Source organism: Oncorhynchus tshawytscha, linkage group LG19, assembly GCF_018296145.1.
Source record: "Oncorhynchus tshawytscha isolate Ot180627B linkage group LG19, Otsh_v2.0, whole genome shotgun sequence".
Lineage (NCBI taxonomy): Eukaryota > Metazoa > Chordata > Actinopteri > Salmoniformes > Salmonidae > Oncorhynchus > Oncorhynchus tshawytscha.
This window is the reverse complement of record NC_056447.1, coordinates 33,962,513-33,982,096: the sequence shown is the minus strand read 5'-3', so window position 1 is coordinate 33,982,096 and position 19,584 is coordinate 33,962,513. Positions and strand designations below refer to the sequence as shown.

The 19,584-nt window shown below is 44.7% G+C and overlaps 1 protein-coding gene across 5 annotated transcripts; it reads right to left on the bottom strand.

The window, feature by feature from the left end:
- Positions 1–1,265: 1,265 nt before the first annotated feature.
- Positions 1,266–18,392, bottom strand: LOC112218672 (PHD and RING finger domain-containing protein 1). 5 transcript variants are annotated; one of them, XM_024379681.2, is made up of 19 exons: positions 18,268–18,392; positions 17,246–17,370; positions 16,358–16,474; positions 16,030–16,217; positions 15,663–15,746; positions 15,169–15,302; positions 14,823–14,914; positions 14,517–14,692; positions 13,914–14,049; positions 13,706–13,830; positions 13,413–13,606; positions 13,089–13,217; positions 12,843–12,997; positions 10,552–12,652; positions 9,114–10,432; positions 8,816–8,892; positions 7,804–7,992; positions 4,589–4,717; positions 1,266–3,927 (listed from the first exon to the last, which is right to left on the bottom strand). In XM_024379681.2, exons 2-19 carry the CDS (start codon positions 17,331–17,333, stop codon positions 3,763–3,765), a joined length of 5,598 nt encoding a protein of 1,865 aa, XP_024235449.2. In that variant the 5' UTR covers positions 17,334–17,370; positions 18,268–18,392; the 3' UTR covers positions 1,266–3,762. The 5 variants fall into 5 exon arrangements, with proteins under 5 accessions (XP_024235449.2, XP_024235447.2, XP_024235451.2 ...); XM_024379679.2 differs by having other exon boundaries at positions 17,246–17,419; positions 18,268–18,374; XM_024379683.2 differs by having other exon boundaries at positions 10,552–11,269; positions 11,318–12,652; positions 17,246–18,356.
- Between the last annotated feature and the right edge of the window lie 1,192 nt (positions 18,393–19,584).

Sequence of the window (19,584 nt, the reverse complement as noted above, 5' to 3'; positions counted from 1 at the left end):
ATGCCATCACTTTGCAGGCAGAGATTTCCACTGCTAGTACTAGTCACTAGTCAGTCACTGGCCTGTTTTAGTCTACTGCACATTTTTTTGAAGTAATGCTGTCTTGTCATAGCACAGTAGCTAGGTAAAAGTGATAATGTTTAACTTAAATAACACATTCTAGGGTAAGTGAAGGCTGTTTGGACAAAGACACTTGTTTGGTAGGGTTTAGTTTGTTGTAACCTTGTATGAACACTGAGAAGCGAGCATTTAAAGATATTCTATAATTACTTTAGATAAAAACATTGAGGCACCAAAATAATACCCTGGAAATTATAATAAAGTATATGCCATTTAGCACACACTTTTATCCAACCAACTTAGTCATGAGTCTATACATGTTTTTACGATGGGGGGAGTCCTAGGAATCTAACTCACTATCCTGGCATTGCAAGCACCATGCTTTACCAATTGAGCTACAGAGGGCCACTTATCTTATAATAGGTCTTCTTTTGATAAATGAAATAAGAAATAACTTTAGAGATAATTGTATTTTTTATTATTAATTACATTGTCCCAGAAAAATATGTACAAACATTTGAGTGGACCTCCAGTAGTCTGGCCCAGGCCCAATGGGACCTCCAGTCATCTGGCCCAGTGAGACGTCCAGTAGTCTGGCCCAGGCCCAGTGAGAGGTCCAGTAGTCTGGCCCAGGCCCAGTGACACATCCAGTAGTCTGGCCCAGGCCCAGTGAGACCTCAAGTAGTCTGTCCCAGGCCCAGTGAGACCTTGAGGAGTCTGGCCCAGGCCCAGTGAGACCTCGAGTAGTCTGGCCCAGGCCCAGTGAGCTATAGTCAAGGCAGCAGTAAGGATAATACAGACCTGCCAGGGAATGAGAGAAAAAACCTCTCCACTGGCTCAGTATAGAGCAACAAACCATTGCTCAGAGAAACCTACATCAGAATAGTAGAAATCAGGCAGGATTGGGGTTTCCACCTTCATTCCAGCCAATTCAGGCATTGAAATGCATTCCTATGGAGAAATGTCATGGCTGCTTTAAAAGTTGACAGGAATTGAACTGGAATGAATATAACCCCAATCCTGGTGAAATACCCCTCTCATCATTTCATCAGTTTGAGAGGAAATTGTAAAAATGTGTAATACCCTCACGTAAAATATTATGGTATTATAATTGTGGGTTCCTTTCCAAAATGTTGCCCATACGGTCACAAAAGTTATCCCTTAAATGTAGCATGTTAGTAAAACATGAACATCAGAGCAAAATGTAAATTGGGACAAATCTTACTTTTATTTCACTTAGTTGTAATTTTGTGTTCCACTTTTGAAGCACTTGTCCTAAGCGTCAAGTAAATGAGGGAAGAAAAAAGGTACAGTACATGCTCAAATCCAATCAACCCCTGGACACTTCAAGTACATCTGAAAGGATCAGATAGGTACAGCATACACAATTCAATAATAGCTCCATGTTGCCCTCTGATATACCTATCCAGTCCTTTCAGGTTTACAGAAGTGCCAAGAGGGTAATATTCCAGGATTGATTTGAAATTTTTATCGTAAAGTCCAAGGTGCAGGACAAGACAAGCTTAGCCAAAGAGGCAGGTCCACACACACCCGTTCTACTGAACACACACAGTATGGACACGTCAATTACAAAAAAGGAAAAGATAGGGTGACAGTGTCAAGCATTTTTCTACATAGAACATTTTAGAAGAGATTAAGAGGAATATGAAAATAAATTGAGAAGGCCAACTGTTTTGAGGCACAGTGGACAGCAGTATTCATTAGCAGGAAGGAAGCCAACCACCTCCTCCAATGAGAAACAGTGTTAAGGATGACATGAATTGCATACAGTATGACTAGGGCCAGTTTCTCCAACCCACGCCACCTGACTAGGAAAAACGTTGGGCCTTTGTTAGTTTTTTTTAGTCAGGTCATGTAGTCATCAAAAACATCCTGGCCCTGACTACGGACTGTTAGCTATTTAACCATGCACACACTCCCAACGACTAGTATAATGATATTTGTAAGTAACGAAACAAAATCAGTTTGTTTTTGCAAATGTTATTCAAATTGGAACATTTTCTTTTTGAATCAGACAATCTTTCAAAGGAAATGTGAGCAACTAGTTGAGTTCATAATCAAGTGTGAATAACTGCAAACAACATTAAGCTGCAAGACAGGCATTGTCTGCTTTGTCTTATGCTATAGCTTATGATACCAATACACAACAGGACTAGCCACTTGACTCTGAAATAACTGTAAAATAACAGAAAAGAATGGTGAAGGTGCAGAATTCACTCAGCTTCAAAACTTATTAAACTCCTGTCCCCCAGGGCTGCAGGTTCATTCCTCCTTGGCAAATTACTTGTCAATTGATTAATTAAAGTCTCACCTAGTTTCCTATGTCTTAGTCAATAGCTGAAGTAAAATTAGAATTAAAACCAGTAGACACTTTGGGTGTAGTCTGAATTTGAGAAAATGCACACATAAGAAACTTTATCAACAACCATGTTTTATGGGAAGTCTGAGTTGTGTTATCTCGGGTATTCTGCCAAGAGACACCAGAGGAGCGTTGACTCAATCTGAACACCACTCAAGACAGCCACTATGTGTAGCCACATACAGATGTAGGATCTTAACTTGATCACCCTGTTGTTGCAGGACATTTCAAGGCACAGCAGGAAATGCAAACATGCAGAGTATTCGTGGTTTAAAAAGGCTTCTAAAGTTTGATAGTTCCACTTTAAAATTTCAGGCTTGATTTGCCCCAACTAAAAATGTATCAACCCCTACAAAAATGGTATTTAGTTATAATTCAAATTTCCTGTTGCTACAAGACTATTTTCCTGCTGTGAGAAACTGGTCAACTTAAGAGCCTAACTGTACCGTTTGCCAACCAGCACTCCATCTGACCCACATCCCAAAGCACAGAGACATTCACAAAAACAACAAACTTCCTCCAGAACCATTCACAGTATACATTTGTGAATAACCAGTAGGAAGCTAACTCAACTGGAAGGGCGTACATAGTGAATCCAAAATCTAGATAGATTTACACCAAATCTAAAATCAGAAATAACATTCCTACTCTACAAATTTGCATACATGTATTTTTCTGCACTGTGGCATTATTTTCTTCTTCTTATATGTCAATGACAGCATTAAACTTTGACACCACAGAATTAGGACTCATGCCACAGATAAACACCCCTCTCCCATATAAAAGACACCATTTAAAAAAGAAAAGTCAGCACTGCTTCTTATCAGACATTTTGCCTGTAGAAAAAGCTCATTCACATTATTCCTCAACCTCTCTTGATGGAAAGGCTATTTGACAGAGCTGTCCGTTTAAGACAGAATCTCTGTGGGAACCTCTCCAAGAGTAGACCATGCTAGACCATGAAAACAAAGTGCATGGAGATGGTCTGGCCTTGTGTGAATCTTGAAACAAATCCAATTCAAAAACAAATGCTTGTCAGTCGGTGGTAATCAAAGTGCAAGACCACATTGGGTCCACTAAGTTATTTCCACATCTTTCAACGAAAAGGCTCTTCCATTATTTTGTGAGATGGTGAATTACTATGAACATAATGTAACAACTTTATAATCCCCAAAAACAATGAATAAAATAGCCAATCTGGGAGGCAGTATTTCTCAAAGTCCTTGAGTCCCCTAACAACCTGTGACAATTTGATAACAGAAATAATCAAATTAGTGTGAAAATAGCTGAGTCTTCAGGGTGTGTGGATGAATGTGGGGTCCTCATGGGGTCTCTGGGTCATTTGTTCTATCTGTTTCTGCCTCCTGTGTCTTCCCTCCATCCTCTACTTTCCTGTGTTTCCTGGAGTGTTTGTATTTGTCCACGTAGGCTTTGACCAGGTTGGCCACTTTTACTGGGTTGATCGCCCCGCTCTTACTATGGCAGACCTGGAAATGCAATGGAAAACAAAATCACATGCATGTTAGTGAAGCAATGTACAAGCACAGTCAAATTACTTTATTTAAATCCACAGTGAAACACAATGGCTGTCTTTCTGCAAGAATTAGAGTAAGACTCAGTCGATTCTTGTAACTTTTATGGGAGTGGGGGCCACAATCTGAACTCATGAAGGGCTGCAGTTGCTCGCGTGTCTCTTTACCCACATCAGTACCCACATTCATAGCCAGCCCCCTCCCTCCCTCCCCCTCCTAAGTGAGAGTGACTAACAAAATCACGAGGGGGCCCCTCGGTTGGTAATTTGATCATGATAACAAGTTTAGATAGCTGGCCAGTAAACTAACTTAGTAATCTAAAAAATGTTAGCTAACATGAGCTAATTGACTAACCATCAGTGACTGACATAAGAGGAAAAACTGCTGATGCACAACCAATTGGTCCGAGAGGCCTTCAAAAAGGGGGCTGCATGGCCGCCAGTTGCCCACCCCTGCCTTACATCAACCAATGAAAGACACTTGATCCAAAGATTCACTCCCATGATTAACATCTTTGCTTACATTATTATGTGCATGTTCTCCAGTTTCCATAAAAACTCATTTTAATTTATCATTGCAAACCACATGACACATTTTTGCCAATAATCAGGTGTACCTTCTGGACAGCCTTGCGTACGATATCCTTGTATTCGTCCTTAGTGATGTCTCTCTTCTGGTAGAACGGCTTGATAGCCAGCTTCACCTCCTCTATGGCTCTCTCCTGCATGTGGAGCTTCTTTATGTACTGTGGACAGAAACCAGGGATTGGTCAACACACACAACTATAAAAGGGGCCCAGAGCCATGTATTTACATATGACCAGGGGACTGGTAATTCACTTGCAACAAGTATTGGCTGTTGCCAATGCAGCAGCTACTCCTCCTGGGGTCCAGCAAAATTAAGGCACTTATATTCTTACAATACATTCATAACAGATTTCACAACACATCAAGTGTGTTCCCTCAGGCCCCTATTCTTGATGTGGAATAGAGTTTAGTCATGGCTCTACAGTGCTTTACAAAAGTATTCACCCCCTTGGCGTTTTTCCTATTTTGTTGCATTACAACCTGTAATTTAAATGGATTTTTATTTGGATTTCATGTAATGGACATATACAAAATAGTCCAAATTATTTAAAAAAGTACAAGTAAAAGTAGTGTGTGCATACAGTATGTATTCACCCCCTTTGCTATGAAGCCCCTAAATAAGATCGGGTGCAACCAATTTACTTCAGAAGTCACATAATTAATTAAATAAAGATTAGATCTCAGGATATATATACACACGCCTGTTCTGAAAGGCCCCAGAGTCTGCAACACCACAAGGGGCACCACCAAGCATTGAAGACCAAGGAGATCTCCAAACAGGTCAGGGACAAAGTTGTGGAGAAGTACAGATCAAGGTTTTTATTTTAAAAATATCTGAACCTTTGAACATCCCACAGAGCACCATTAAATTCATTATTTAAAAATGTAAAGACTATGGCACCATAACAAACCTGTCAGAGGGCAGCCCACCAAATCTCAGACCAGGCAAGGAGGGCATTAATCAGAGACAACAAAGAGACCAAAGATAACCCTGAAGGAGCTGCAAAACTCCAATCTCCGCTGTGGAGCATCTGTCCATAGGACCACTTTAAGCCGCACACTTCGCAGAGCTGGGCTTTACGGAAGAGTGGCCAGAAAAAAGCCATTGATTAGGGAAGAAAATAAGCAAACACATTTGGTGTTCGCCAAAAGGCATGTGGGAGACACCCCAAACATATAGAAGAAGGTAATCTGGTCAAATTAGACTACAATTTAGCTTTTTGGCCATCAAGGAAAATTATATGTCTGGCGCAAACCCAACACCTCTCATCACCCAGAGAATACCATCCCCACAGTGAAGCATGGTGGTGGCAGCATCATGCTGTGGGGATGTTTTTCATCGGCAGGGACTGGGAAACTGGTCAGAATTGAAGGAATGATGGATGGTGCCAAATACAGGGTAATTCTTGAGGGAAACCTTTTTCAGTCTTCCAGAGATTTGAGACTGGGACGGAGGTTCACCTTCCAGCAGGACAATGACCCTAAGCATACTGCTAAAGCAATACTTTAGTGGTTTAAGGGGAAACATATTGGAATGGCATGGTCAAAGCCAAGACTTCAATCTAATTAAGAATCTATGGTATAACTTAAAGATTGCTGTAGACCAGCAGAACCCACCCAAAAGGAGGCTCTACAAAGTATTGACTTTTGGGGGTTTGTCTTATTTCTTGTTTCAAGATAAAAAAATATTTTACATCTTCAAAGTGGTAGGCATGTTGTGTAAATCAAATGATACAAACCCCCCAAAAACCCATTTTAATTTCAGATTGTAAGGCAACAAAATAAGAAAAATGCAAAGAGAGGTGAATACTTTCGCAACAGCCCAAACTGTTGCATATACCCTGACTCTGCGTGCAATAAACGCAAGAGAAGTGACACAATTTCCCTAGTTTAATATTGCCTGCTAACATGAATTTCTTTTAACTAAATATGCAGGTTTAAAAAATATATACTTCTGTGTATTGATTTTAAGAAAGGCATTGATATTCATGGTTAGGTACATTCGTGCAACGATTGTGCTTTTTTCGCAAATGCGCTTTTGTTAAATCATCCCCCGTTTGGTGAAGTTGGCTGTCTTTGTTAGGAAGAAATGGTCTTCACACAGTTCGCACAAGTTGGCACAGCCAACTTCACACAGTTCGCACAGCCTGGCGGCCCAAACTGCTGCATATACCCTGACTCTGCTTGCACAGAACGCAAGAGAAGGGACACAATTTCCCTAGTTAAAAGAAATTCATGTTAGCAGGCAATATTAACTAAATATGCAGGTTTAAAAATATATACTTGTGTATTGATTTTAAGAACGCCGTTAATGTTTATGGTTAGGTACACATTGGTGCAATGACAGTGCTTTTTTTGCAAATGCACTTGTTAAATCACCCGTTTGGCGAAGTAGGCTGTGATTCAATGATAAATTAACAGGCACCGCATCGATTATATGCAACGCAGGACAAGCTAGATAAACTAGTAATATCATCAACCATGTATAGTTAACTAGTGATTATGTTAAGATTGATTGTTTTTTTATAAGATACGTTTAATGCTAACTAGCACCTTACCTTGGCTCCTTGCTGCACTCGCATAACAGGTAGTCAGCCTGCCACGCAGTCTACTCGTGGATGGAGTGCAATGTAATCGGTCATGATCGGTGTCCAAAAATGCAGATTACCGATTGTTATGAAAACTTGAAATCGGCCCTAATTAATCAGCCATTCCGATTAATCGGTCGACCTCTAGTCTGTAGAAACTGCCTTGTTGATAGTGCTGTTAAGGCAGAACAGTGTTTTCTTTTGGACAGACTTCTCCCCATCTTAGCTACTGTTGTATCAATATTTTTGGGCCATGACAGTTTACAATAGAGGGTTACTCCAGCAGTTTAGTCACCTCAACTTGCTCAATTTCCACATTATTCATTACACAATTTAGTTGAGGTTTAGGGTTTAGTGAATGATTTGTTCCAATACAATGCTTTTCCTTTTTGAAATATTTAACTTATTCCTTGCCACCCATTCTGAAATTAACTGCAGCTCTTAAGTGTTGCAGTCATTTCAGTCGCTGTAGAAGCTGACGTGTATAGTGTTGAGTCATCCGCATACATAGACACACTGGCTTTACTCAAAGCCAGTGGCATGTTGTTAGTAAAGATTGAAAAAAGTAAGGGACCTAGACAGCTGCTACTGATATCACCCAAATGTGCATCGATCCTTTTGAAGACCATCATTTTCCTTCCTCCTCTCAGACTCACCTTATCGTTCCTAGAAACATCATCCTCTCCCAGGTCTTCGTTGGGTTCCTCCTGCCCAGGTTTAGACAGCGCTACGTTGATTAAGCTGCTAGAGCTGGAAATGGCACTAGGGAGCGTTATGGACACACTGCCCCTCTTGGTGCTCTGGACCTTGGGGTCAGTGAGTGACGTAGCCCCCAAGGGAGCCTCCTATAGGTGGGAATATTTAGATGAGGCAATCTTCACATGTAAGCCTTTTGATTATTGGACAAATCCAAATTTGAGATGTGTGGGCAAGTTTAACATTAACTTAAGCTGTGTATTTATGTTGAGGGTGAATTATAAAAAATAAATTAAGCAACACAAGTTGATGTGTTGCTAAATTACAGCACAATAACATTTTAATTTAAATTTAATTTAATGTCATGTTCATATTCACAACAGAAATATGACCTAACCAGGGCATAAATCTCAACCATCTCTTGCCTCAACATGCCCTATCAGAAAATATGTTATTGTGTTAAGGTATTATCAGCACATAGCCTTTGTGATGCAACTTTGCTCCAGTTTTGATTTCCCTTGCAAGGTTTCTACTTTCATTTCACCATAAAACCCTCCTCTATCAGTTCAAGTTTCAGTCACATGATCTCTCTTGGGCCCTATTTGATCGGCACTGGCTATCCGCTGACACACCACAACTGCACTCCGAGTCAAAATGGACAGTCTGCCACCTTGTGGCCTTTTAGGAGAGGTGCATGTTTATTCTGAAGGTTTTGAGCACTAAATCACAGATATCTGTAAAGATCAACAGAACATCTACTTGATATTGACATGACTGGCCGCCAGTATGATGCCGTGACTAGGTGCCGTTTCTTAATGAACTGCCAGTTTACTGATTGATCATAACTACACATTAGCAGGAAAGAAAGACAGCATACAGCGGTAGAGGCCTGAAGCTAAGCACTGACCTCACACCACACAGAACAAATCAGCTATCTAGGTAAGTAGGCAAGGTCAACGTAATGCGCCGTACCTGACTGGATGCCTGGGCGGAAGAGGCAGGTCTGCGAGCTCCCTCCTGTTTCAGCTTCAGTTTGTAGAGGGACAGCTCTGAGACGAAGGCAAAAACAACACATCTTAATTAGCTGTACCTAATTCAAGAGCTATGACCCTCTCTGTGTTAAGTGAATTGGAGGTTGTTTCTGAACCAGAGTCAAAGAGTTGACTACAAATTGTTGATTGATGTAATTTAACACGTAAGGGCTCTAATTGTGCCAATCTAGGTTATGGTATGCTTAAATGTTTTAAAAGGGTACAATAAAAAAACTCACTAGTGCCAGTCTTCTCTGGCTGTGGCCCCTCTGGCTCCTGCAGGTTCCAGGTGACCCTCTTCACCGAGGGTTTGGCCTTGGCACCTGCCGTGACTGGCACCAGTTCTCCCCCAGTCTTCCCCTTCTCCCCCTCTCCTTCCTTCTCCTGTTTGACCCCAGCCTCGCCACTCTCTCCTCCTGGCTCCGTCTTCACATAGTCGAGGCTGTCCAGCATCATGTCCACGTCCATGTCATCGTCTGAAGGCTCCACTACCTCGTGCTTCTCTGGGTTCACTGAGATGGGTTGGACTAGTGGAGGAGTCTCTGTGACGGCCTCTGGTACTGGAGGAATCAGGGATGGGGTCCCCTGCTGGCTGGCTATACTCTCAGCAGCCTGAGGAGGAGCAAGGACAAGGTGTGTGCTGAGTGTTGAGAAGCTTGGGCTGGATTGGCCAGTTTGGGTGGGGGGAACAGGGATGTTGGACGTTAGGTGTTGGGCCAGCTCAGGCCAGATGGGCTCTGTCTTGATGGTTTCCTTTAACGCCTGATCTTTTTGATCTGCTATGTCTGATGTGGAGACTGCGCACGCCTCCTTTATGAGGGCGGAAGGGTGTTCTTTTTCGATCTCCTTGTGCTGTTGCAAGTCCTTGACTGTGCTGAATGTTGACAGAGGTTTTTCTTTTTTGATTGGTTTACTATCCAGTGATTCTTCCAACATATCAAAGGCAGGTTTCTCTTTTTTAATCTCTTTTAGCAGCATAGACTCATTGAGTAGTTTTGTTGAGAGAGAGGCAAGTCTCTCTGTTCTAATGTCATTGCTGTCACTCTCCTTTTTCACCTCTGAGGCAGAGAGGACAGAGAGAGATTTGAGTCCTGAGGAAAGCATCTGCTGTTTGATCTCTCGCTCTTTTCTCTCTTCTTTAGTCTCGCTCTCCTCTTTCAGAGGGACGCGTGGGAGAACTTTTACCTTTTTCTTCTCTTTCTGTTCTTCTAGCTTATTGAAGGTGGTGGTTGAGGAAGACCCTAGTGGTCTCTGTGACCCCTCTTCTTTCCTCCTCTCTCTGGATCGCGACCTGGACTTTGGCCTCTTCCGGTCTTTCGACCGCACCTCAACCCTGTCCTTTGATCTGGAGGATGATGGTTGTGATCGGAAGTGGTCTTTCCTCCTCTCCCTGGACCTGGAACGGGAACGCGAGCGAGACTGCGAGCAATCACGCTTCTTGTCCTTTGACGGGCGACCCTTCTCTCTTTCACTCCCTCTGCCCTCGTTCCTCTCCCTGCTCCCTCTCCTCTGCTTTTTCCTCTTGGACCGCTCTCTACTGCTGGAGCCTGACCATGACCTTAATCAAAATATTAGAAATAGTTATCATAATAGGAAATATACGAGAATACATATATAATTAAACACCACCAAATCACTGTGTACAGAATTAACATGATCAAACAATGACATTAGTACCTGGAGCGCCTCCTGTCTTTGGAGGGAGAACGTGACCGTCTCTTCTTCCTGCGAGACCTCTCAGAGATATCAGAAATTGAGCTGTCTGACGGGGACCGAGTCCTTCTCCTCTCCCTTGATCCCGAACGCCTAGAACTCTCTCGCCCCTTGTCTCCTCTCCTACCTCCCTCATAACGTCTCTTCCTCCCTGCCTGGTCCAGGGCCTTGTCTCCCCTCCTCCTGCCTGCCTCTGGGCTGTTTGAGGCAGACCGCCGCTCCATGGAAGACCCCCTGCCTTTGGATGTTTTCCTCCCCTGGCCTGGGGGCCTGGAGTATGATTTAGACCTGGATGGGGACCTGGGGGGGCTGTCCTGGGGCTCTGACTTTATCTCAGTCTTCACCATCCTGTTTCTGTGGTGGCTGGAGGCTAAGCTGGATAAGGAAGGAGTAGTCTGCTGGTTCTGGGGCTCTCTACTGTTGCCAGTCTGGCTGTGCTGCCCTTTCTCACCCCCTGGCTCATTCCTCTCCCTCTTCAGATGGACCTGGCTCTGGGACAGAGGTGTGCTGGTGCCAGTCATCACAGACCTGGGTGCGTTGTGAGGGCTGTGACCAAGCTTTGCAGTGTCAGAGTTCTCTGGCTCCCTCTTCACCTCCAGACCTTCTCCTGAGCCCTCATCACTCTCCAGTGACAGGGCTTTCACCTGCTGGCTGGCACCTTCCTTCACCTGCTGGCTGGGAACTTCCTTCACCTGCTGGCTGGGACCTTCCTTCACCTGCTGGCTGGGACCTTCCTTCACCTGCTGGCTGGGACCTTCCTTCACCTGCTGGCTGGGACCTTCCTTCACCTGCTGGCTGGGACCTTCCTTCACCTGCTGGCTGGGACCTTCCTTCACCTGCTGGCTGGGACCTTCCTTCACCTGCTGGCTGGGACTTTCCTTCACCTGCTGGCTGGGACCTTCCTTCACCTGCTGGCTGGGACCTTCCTTCACCTGCTGGCTGGGACCTTCCTTCACCTGCTGGCTGGGACCTTCCTTCACCTGCTGGCTGGGACCTTCCTTCACCTGCTGGCTGGGACCTTCCTTCACCTGCTGGCTGGGACCTTCCTTGTGCACCATGGTTGGTTTCCCCCCAGCATGGCTCTCTGCTTCGCTGTCTGAGCCAGTTGGATGGAAGGGATCGTATATATCCCCCTCTTCCTTCTCCTCTTTGACCGGTGTGTGTGAGGACGTCAGTAGATTCTGTTTCTTCCTGCGCTCCTCTCTTTTCCTCTTCGCCTCCTCTTCCTCCAGAGACGCTGGTTCTAGACAGTTTCCAGCTGCAACAATTGCAGAAGCGTTGCTAAGCTTTCTGGCGTGCCAGACAGAGCTGGCGTTGATCCGGAAGCACACCGTGGATGATGCTGATGAAGAGGTGCGGGCAGGGTTAGATGGAGAATCAGAAGAGGAGAACGAAGAGGAGAAGGAGCTGGAGAAGGCTGAGGAAGGGCCTGCTCTGTCTGGTCTCTGTCCCTCTGTCCTGCCCTGCTGCTGGTCCACACTTTGCTGCCTGCCCCTGTTCCCACCCAGGCTGTTCACACAGGTATCAGGGAAGCTATTACTACCACTACCATTAGCACTGCTACTACTACTACTACCACTACTACCCCCTCTGCTGGCATTGCCATTCGTCAGGCCACCGCTCTCCCGTTTTATCCTTGGTATCCTGGGAAGCACCAATACTGGTTCTTCCCATAATGGTTTAGCAGCGGCCTTCTTAGCCTGGGGCTGTGGTGGCACCGTCTCCCTACCTCTGGAGTGAGAGTCTGGGGTAGGAGTGGAGGTGGCAGCCCTCTGGGTCCCATGGGGGGGTAGTACACCGGTGTCCTCCCAGTGGCTGTGTCCAGGACTAGGTCTACAGGGGGCAGGGACGTGTGGGTGACTCAGGATGGGAGTTGGATAAGTGGCCGAGTGGGGGGATGAAGGGGTGAGAGGGGACAGGCAGGGTCCTGCTACCAGGTCTCCATTAATGGGGAGACAAAGGGAGCTGGCTGCTGTGGTAGGGGACATCTCTGAGTGGAGCTGGGCTACTGATTCACCAGAGCTGCTGCTCCTACTGCTGCTGGGCATGGATGACGACAAACCCACTACAACACAAACACAATAACTGACTCAACATGATATTGCTGTGTAACACACAGAATCCAACAGACTTCAAAATCAATGGTTAACAAGCAATAAAACATTGACTAGTTCTTAAATAGTCAGGTAATAGATACAGTACAAGCAAAATACTGAGAAAAAAAATAAAGTAAGAAACCCTAGCAGCCTGCTCACCTGGTTTGATAGCCTTGAGGGATCCATCTCTGTTAATGACTACGTCTGAGCTGTCCATCAGAAGCATGCTCTGCCCTGATAGGATGCTGCCCAGCAGGTCAGGCACTGGGGCCACCTCTGCGACCTCCTCCAACTGGCGAAGGCTCGAGCCCCACCTACAACCCCATGGCAACCACAGGTCAGACATGTATCATATTGAAGGATGTGAGCTACAAAACAAAATAACATTTGGGAGATAAGGGGTACCTAGAGAGGCCAGCAGTGATTGGTCGAGCCACAGGCTGGTGTGAGAGGAGTGCGGAGCGAGATAAGCCACGCCTCTTGGCCTCCAGCAGTGATGACGTGGCCGAGGCTTGCTCCTCCTCATCATCATCCCTGGGGTGGGATCAACAGCCAATCAACATTCAGAACCATGTTGAGGTCCATTCCACAATTGTCTGTTATTTTCTATGAGTTTTCCACTTCATGGTTTTGTTTGAAATTATTGTTGTCAGCATTAGATGGAGATCTCTATTCTCTAGATTAATAAAGTACTGTTACTTATAGTTGTGAGTTGTGCCTGAGACAGACCTGCTAGTGAAGGGGTCCAGATCGTAGGGGTCTCCATAGACAGAGAGCGAAGCAGCTCCTATGTCAGCCCTCATACTGCCCAGAGTGGTTTCTGAAGGTTGGTACACAGAGGGAAGGGACGAGCCCCGTTTGGGCTTCCCTATCCCTAGGCTACGGGCTATACGACCACGTGACGTAGCTTCCTTTTTCACCACCTAGGAACACACAGTCAGATTAAACATGAGCACTGATTCTGTCATTTTGTTATAGGCACTATATTTTTCATGTTATAATTGTTAAATTTGAAGTCTCACCAGTTTCCTTCTGGACTTGGTCCTCCTCACTCGCCGCTTCCTCCTCCTCACCCCGGTGCCTGCAGCTTTGCCCTTACCACCCGTGGCAGACGATGACCTCTTACTCTGGCCTTTCCTGCGCTTTACTGTGGGCAAATGCATCTCTTTTAAAAACCCAGGTAGCGTTTGCGTGCGTGCGTGCATGGGTGCGTGCGTGTATTCTTTTCACCTGTCCTGCGTCGTCGACTGGATGGAACGCGGGGTGTGAGGTTCCGTATGTACACAGCTGTGTTGAGTCCAGCCACCACTGCATTGATAGTCTCATCCAGCCAGGTGGTCTGTGGCATCAGAAAGCTGGGGGAGATCTGAGACCAGAGGTACACTGCATCACTCTACTATTCTCTGCTGTCTATTTGGACATGCTTTACTTGACATGACCTTCGTAGCCGTCTAATGAGGCAGGCTGCAGCATCACTCAGCCTGCAGCATCACCACCACCACCCTCTGGCTCTCTATTCTAGACCTACAGGTCAAATGTTACTTGGTGCAAGTAGCGCATTCAAACATGACAAAATAACAGTGTCATCATTAATCAAGTGTTATGTAATACCATTCTACACAACAAAAAACATACACGTTTCAACCCAGGAGAGAAAACATGGGTAACATCATTTTTCATAAGTACATTACCATGCTGCTCACAAAATAATCTTTGATTACCGAATTCATATCAATGCTACAGAGTAAGGGCTGTTGACACTAGTGGCGAGGAGCGGAGTGTAGTGAGGCAGAACAGAGAAGCCAATAGGAAGCAACACGCCTCATGCCAAACCTGTGCAATGCGTGCCTGGGTGATGCGGTGGTGGTTGACACTGGCGCGGACCCTCTCACTCTGCTGGGTGCGGGCAATGGCCCGGGTGGGGCCTGCCACAGGGAGGCGGGAGCGGCTGGTTGTGGGACGGGCGCTGCTCAGACTCTCCGTGTTGCTCTGCTCTTCCACTGAACCCCCTGAGGAGCAATAACATTGATGAACTCTGGGATCTTGGTAAAAGGACTTTTTTATATTGCTTTATACAAAGAGTATTGTCAACGTATTCCTCAGAGGAAGACGTAATGAGTCAGTACTGAGTATGATTACTTGAACGGCGGTTGTTGGCTTGACACTCTGGGCAGAACCATTCCTCCACAGGGACAGCATGGAGCGGGGGGGTCAGGCACTCCATGTGGTACCTTCCACGGAGCACAGACATGGAGTGGTAGAAAGTAGGTATTAACATGGATATGATCAAGTCCCGTATTCATAAAGTGTTTCAAAGTACCTACCAGGTTAAGAATGAGATAACATGGATATGATCAGAAAATAAAAACCAGGGAATATTCAAAGGGTTAATTGGAATGATCAGATAAAGATACATTTATTCCTGATTGTATGATTAATCAGGAACAATCCCAGAACGCTAGGTGGCGTGTGTTAATTGTCTCACCCAGCATCACAGCCGTCACAGAGCAGCAGGCGGTCTTCACGGTCACTCCCTCCACACACCTCGCAGCTGGTCTGTTCCAGCTCCAGGTCGATGACCTCCTCCTGGCCCTCCTTCACTGGTTTCTGCACTGTGATCTGCACTCAATCATCATGCACATAGAGCAATGACAAGAATGACTGTCTGTAATGGCTGTCTGGCAATGACTGTCTGGCAATGACTGTCTGGCAATGACTGTCTGGCAATGACTGTCTGCAGCTCCCATGCATTACCCATATTTGTATATACAATGTTTCAACCATAATGGTCTTTGCCACAAAATAAATCAAACACCCTTCATGAGGAATACACATGCCATGTGTAGTAGCTACTTCTCTACCTCTCAGAACACCCCCCTCTAACAATACATTCAGAAACACCATGCACAACATTAAATCAAGACCAAAGAAGGCAATTAAAAGACATTCACCAAGAGAAAGTCCCATTTTTTAACTCACCATTTTCTGCACTTTCCCACCATAACATTTTCTCAGGGAGATGTTATTGAAGACTATTCTGTCCACAGGACAGGAGTTTGCATTCTGAGGGAAGAACAAACCACGATTGGAGGCACAACATTTGAACACACTTTAACATATAATTACTATCTGTCTTAACAAAACCTTTGTTTATAGGACTGAAAGTGAAAGCTGAGGTGTGGCGCCTTTGGACCAAGGTTCCAGTGACGCTCATGAATTTGACAGGTGAGTGTCTTCTAGTTCTTCCGACAATATTGTAATTTTGTGTCTGTACTAACACTTAAGTGAATAAAAAGCTTTAACCCCTTGACCTCTCATTTTGCACCCTCTAATGTCACCCACCCACCTTGGACCACTCCAGGATGCAGTCGAGGCAGAAGTAGTGTTCGCAGCTCTCTGGCGTGGCCACGGGCTGGCTGTGGAAGGAGTTTAGGCAGATGGGGCATTTCTCAGTGTCCTCGTCTGAGCTCAGACCTGCCAAGTCAGTAGACGCTCCCCCCACCGCACCCTCCACCACATCGTCCTCTTCTCCATCTGAGGAACAAGTATGTCGTATGATCAGAAGTTATGAAACTCAAGTGGTAGATCTATACCTTGGATACTAAAAGCGTACCATGGACCATTACTGATTATTTTCCATGAGTACAGAATCCTACATTTCCACAGTCTCTCACCATCACTGTCATCCTCCTCTTCTTCCTCCTCCTCCTCTCCATCGAGGAGGTCTTCCTCCTCCTCACCACTGTCAGAAGCTCCCTCAGATTCCTCCCCACTTTTATCGCTGTCTTCATCTGTAAGTTGACAAATAAAAGTAGATGAGTAAGTAATCCAATTATTTCCAATACCAGTAGTGATGAGGGCCAATCACTAAGGGCGCTTTCAAACATAGTTTTGAGCTGTAGTTCGAATCAGAATTTGATTATTTGTTACATAGATTTTTGTTGGTCCCACATTGTCAAATGAAAAACAAACAAAGTGTCCATGCAAGTAATTTGTTTATTGGACAAAAATTCTCGCGTTAAATGAATCTTTGATTATCATGAAGCGTCACGGTGTCCAAATCTTCATATGACTTTAGTTTTGGCCTTCCAACAACATGCGGGAGGAAACAGCGCAATAGCCGCTCTAACTGACGTGAAAGGGCTATACAGTAGCCTGTATCCCCGGTATAGCCCGTCTCCCCTAATCTGCATCCGATGCGCTCAGAAATGTGCTGCTATACTCAGAAAGTTTAAAAGATATTAAGTTATGATGCAGCATGCATTTCATCAAATGCTCGCAGTCAAATAACCAATAATAATGCACGACTCTGGTTATATTCCTGTGTTTTGTCCGGACTGGGTTCTCACCTGCAGCAAACCTCACCACAGTACGAATTGAATCAAGACCCTTTCTGAGCAAACCACTATTTGTGGTTTACTGCGCTCCCGAGTGCGGATAGTGTTCACACCAGTCCAAACAAACAGAACTAAGGGGGTAAATGCACAAGAGTTTGAAAAAAACACTCCAAACCAGATTCACTCGTTAGGGTATTCATAAAATGTAGAAATATGATTCCATACCTGACATTGCCCATACTGCAGGCCTTTTTTCTTTTCTGTGTGAGGCATTCCGGTTGATCAGCTCATCCTGGTTGTCTTCTTCATCCATGGCTGAACATCAGAGAGCTTCCTGCACCAATATCTAGCTAAATATCAAAGGCTATGCTTCAAATGAGACATATGACTTTTCAGTAGCTGGAAAACACGTGAAATTAAAATTAGTGCCACAACTATTCACCTGGTCCGTGCACAACAACGATTTCCTGTGTAGTCAGTATTGACACATGCAACAAGAACGCATTTTCACACTGTTAATACGGATTTAGCTACTGCATGAGATAGCGGTATGTGAGGGAGCTTTGTAAGTCAATTATAGCATGTCACAAGTGGACAGCTAGTTAGTCATTGTGAGACGTGAGTTAGCTACGTTAGCTAGTTAACGTTTGCAGACTTGAACATTTGCGTCAACGTTAGCTAACGTTACCTACTGTAGATAACTATGGCTACATAGTTTTCCAGGCATAAATTACAAGCACAATCCAGACGGACAAATGAAAGACATTTATATCAAGTTATCTTCTTCGTAGATGTGTTAGCTACCTAGCTAGTAGTAACTGTTAAGCTTAACGAGTAATTAAGTAGCTAGGTAGCTAACAACTGCTGCTGCTTCACTGCCTTGTTTCCTCAACAACAAAAACATTGAGCGACTTTGGTGTTGCAAATGTAAATGTATGCTCGCTAAAAGAGCTAGCTAAATAAACCGTTGTAAATAAGCTTTCGTTACCTACCTTATTGCAAAGAAAACGTGCAAGTTATGGAATATTCTTAGCTAGCTACCAGTACCTGCATTGTTATGGATAATAGTCTGCTAGATGCTAGCCTGCTACTGCTAGCATTAGCTTGAGTCTAAATATAACTTCACTTGCACGCTCGTTATGTTCGGTGCATGTGACATTCATATGTTGTCAGTTTAAAAGTTATCATTATCCAGGCGTACGTTATTGTATACTTCGAACGTGCAAAGCCAGGGTGTTTACACCTACCCTACACGGTTGTGAATGACATGTTTGGAGTAACTGCTTAGTCCACAATTTTTGTTGAGTGACACCGCAGGCTGGAATGACGGAAATGGCCAAACGTACGCTTCTCTTCTTCTTCTCTGTGTCTTTTACAACTATTATTGTATTGCTGCCACCAACTGGACGGGGGTGGTAAAAAAAAAATGCAAAAAAATGTCATTTCAATTACAAAGAAGGGAAAAAAATATGAATCCACAGGTATTACACAAAAAAGTAATTAAAAAAACATCAGTCATTCAAAAACTCCATAACTCCCTACACAGGCTCTAGAGCCTGCCATGAGACAGAACTGCTGGTGATGGGAACCACATGAGGCTGCTGAGTGAACGGCTCATAATAATGGCTGGAACGGAACAAATGGAATGGCATCAAATATATGGAAATTCCCGAAAGGGAGTGTAGAAGAGGTGAAACTATTATTGCTGTCTATCAACAATGACAAGCCACCGGGGTCTGACAACCTGGATGGAAAAATACTGATGTTCATAGCGGACGATGTTGCCACTCCTATTTGCCATATCCTCAATTTAAGCCTACTAGAAAGTATGTGCCCTCAGGCCTGGAGGGAAGCGAAAGTTATTCTGCTTCCAAAGAATAGTAAATCCCCCTTTACTGGATACGCACTGAGCTAAAGGGTAGAGCTGCCGCTTTCAAGGAGTGGGACTCTAAACTGGACACTTATAAGAAATCCCGCAATGCACTCAGACAAACCATCAAACAGGAAAAGTGTCAATACAGGGGTAAGACTGAATTGTACTGCTCTGACACTCGTTGTATGTGGCAGGGCTTGTAAACTATTACAGACTACAAAGTTAAGCACAGTCACGAGCCGCCCAGTGACATGAGCCTACCAAACAAGCTAAATTACGTCTATGCCCGTGTCGGGGCTAGCAACACTGAAGTATGCATGAGAACATCAGCTGTTCCGGACGACTGTGTGATCACCCTCTCCATAGCCGATGTGAGAAAGACCTTATAACAGGTCAACATTCACAAGGCCGCAGGGCCAGACGGATTACCAGGACGTGTACTCCGAGTATGCGCTGACCAACTGGCATGTGTTTTCACTGACATTTTCAACCTGTCCCTGATTGAGTCTGTAATATCAACATGTTTCAAGCGGACCACCAAAGTCCCTGTGCCCAAGAACACTTACGTCTATAGCCATGAAGTGCTTTGAAAGGTTGGTCATGGCTCACTACAACACCATTATCCCAGAAACCCTAGACCCACTCCAATTTGCATACCGCCCGAGTGCTCCCTAGTGGCGCAGCGGTCTAA

Bases quoted from the DNA above. Each gene is read 5' to 3' on its own strand.
- LOC112218672 (XM_024379681.2), bottom strand. From the start codon at position 17,333: ATGGATGAAGAAGACAACCAGGATGAGCTGATCAACCGGAATGCCTCA. The intron at 15,303-15,662 runs GTGAGTTAAAAA...GATTGAGTGCAG, and splicing joins GTGGGAAAGTGCAGAAAATG to ATCACAGTGCAGAAACCAGT. The intron at 13,218-13,412 runs GTCTGTCTCAGG...ATCCCACCCCAG, and splicing joins CTGGACCCCTTCACTAGCAG to GGATGATGATGAGGAGGAGC.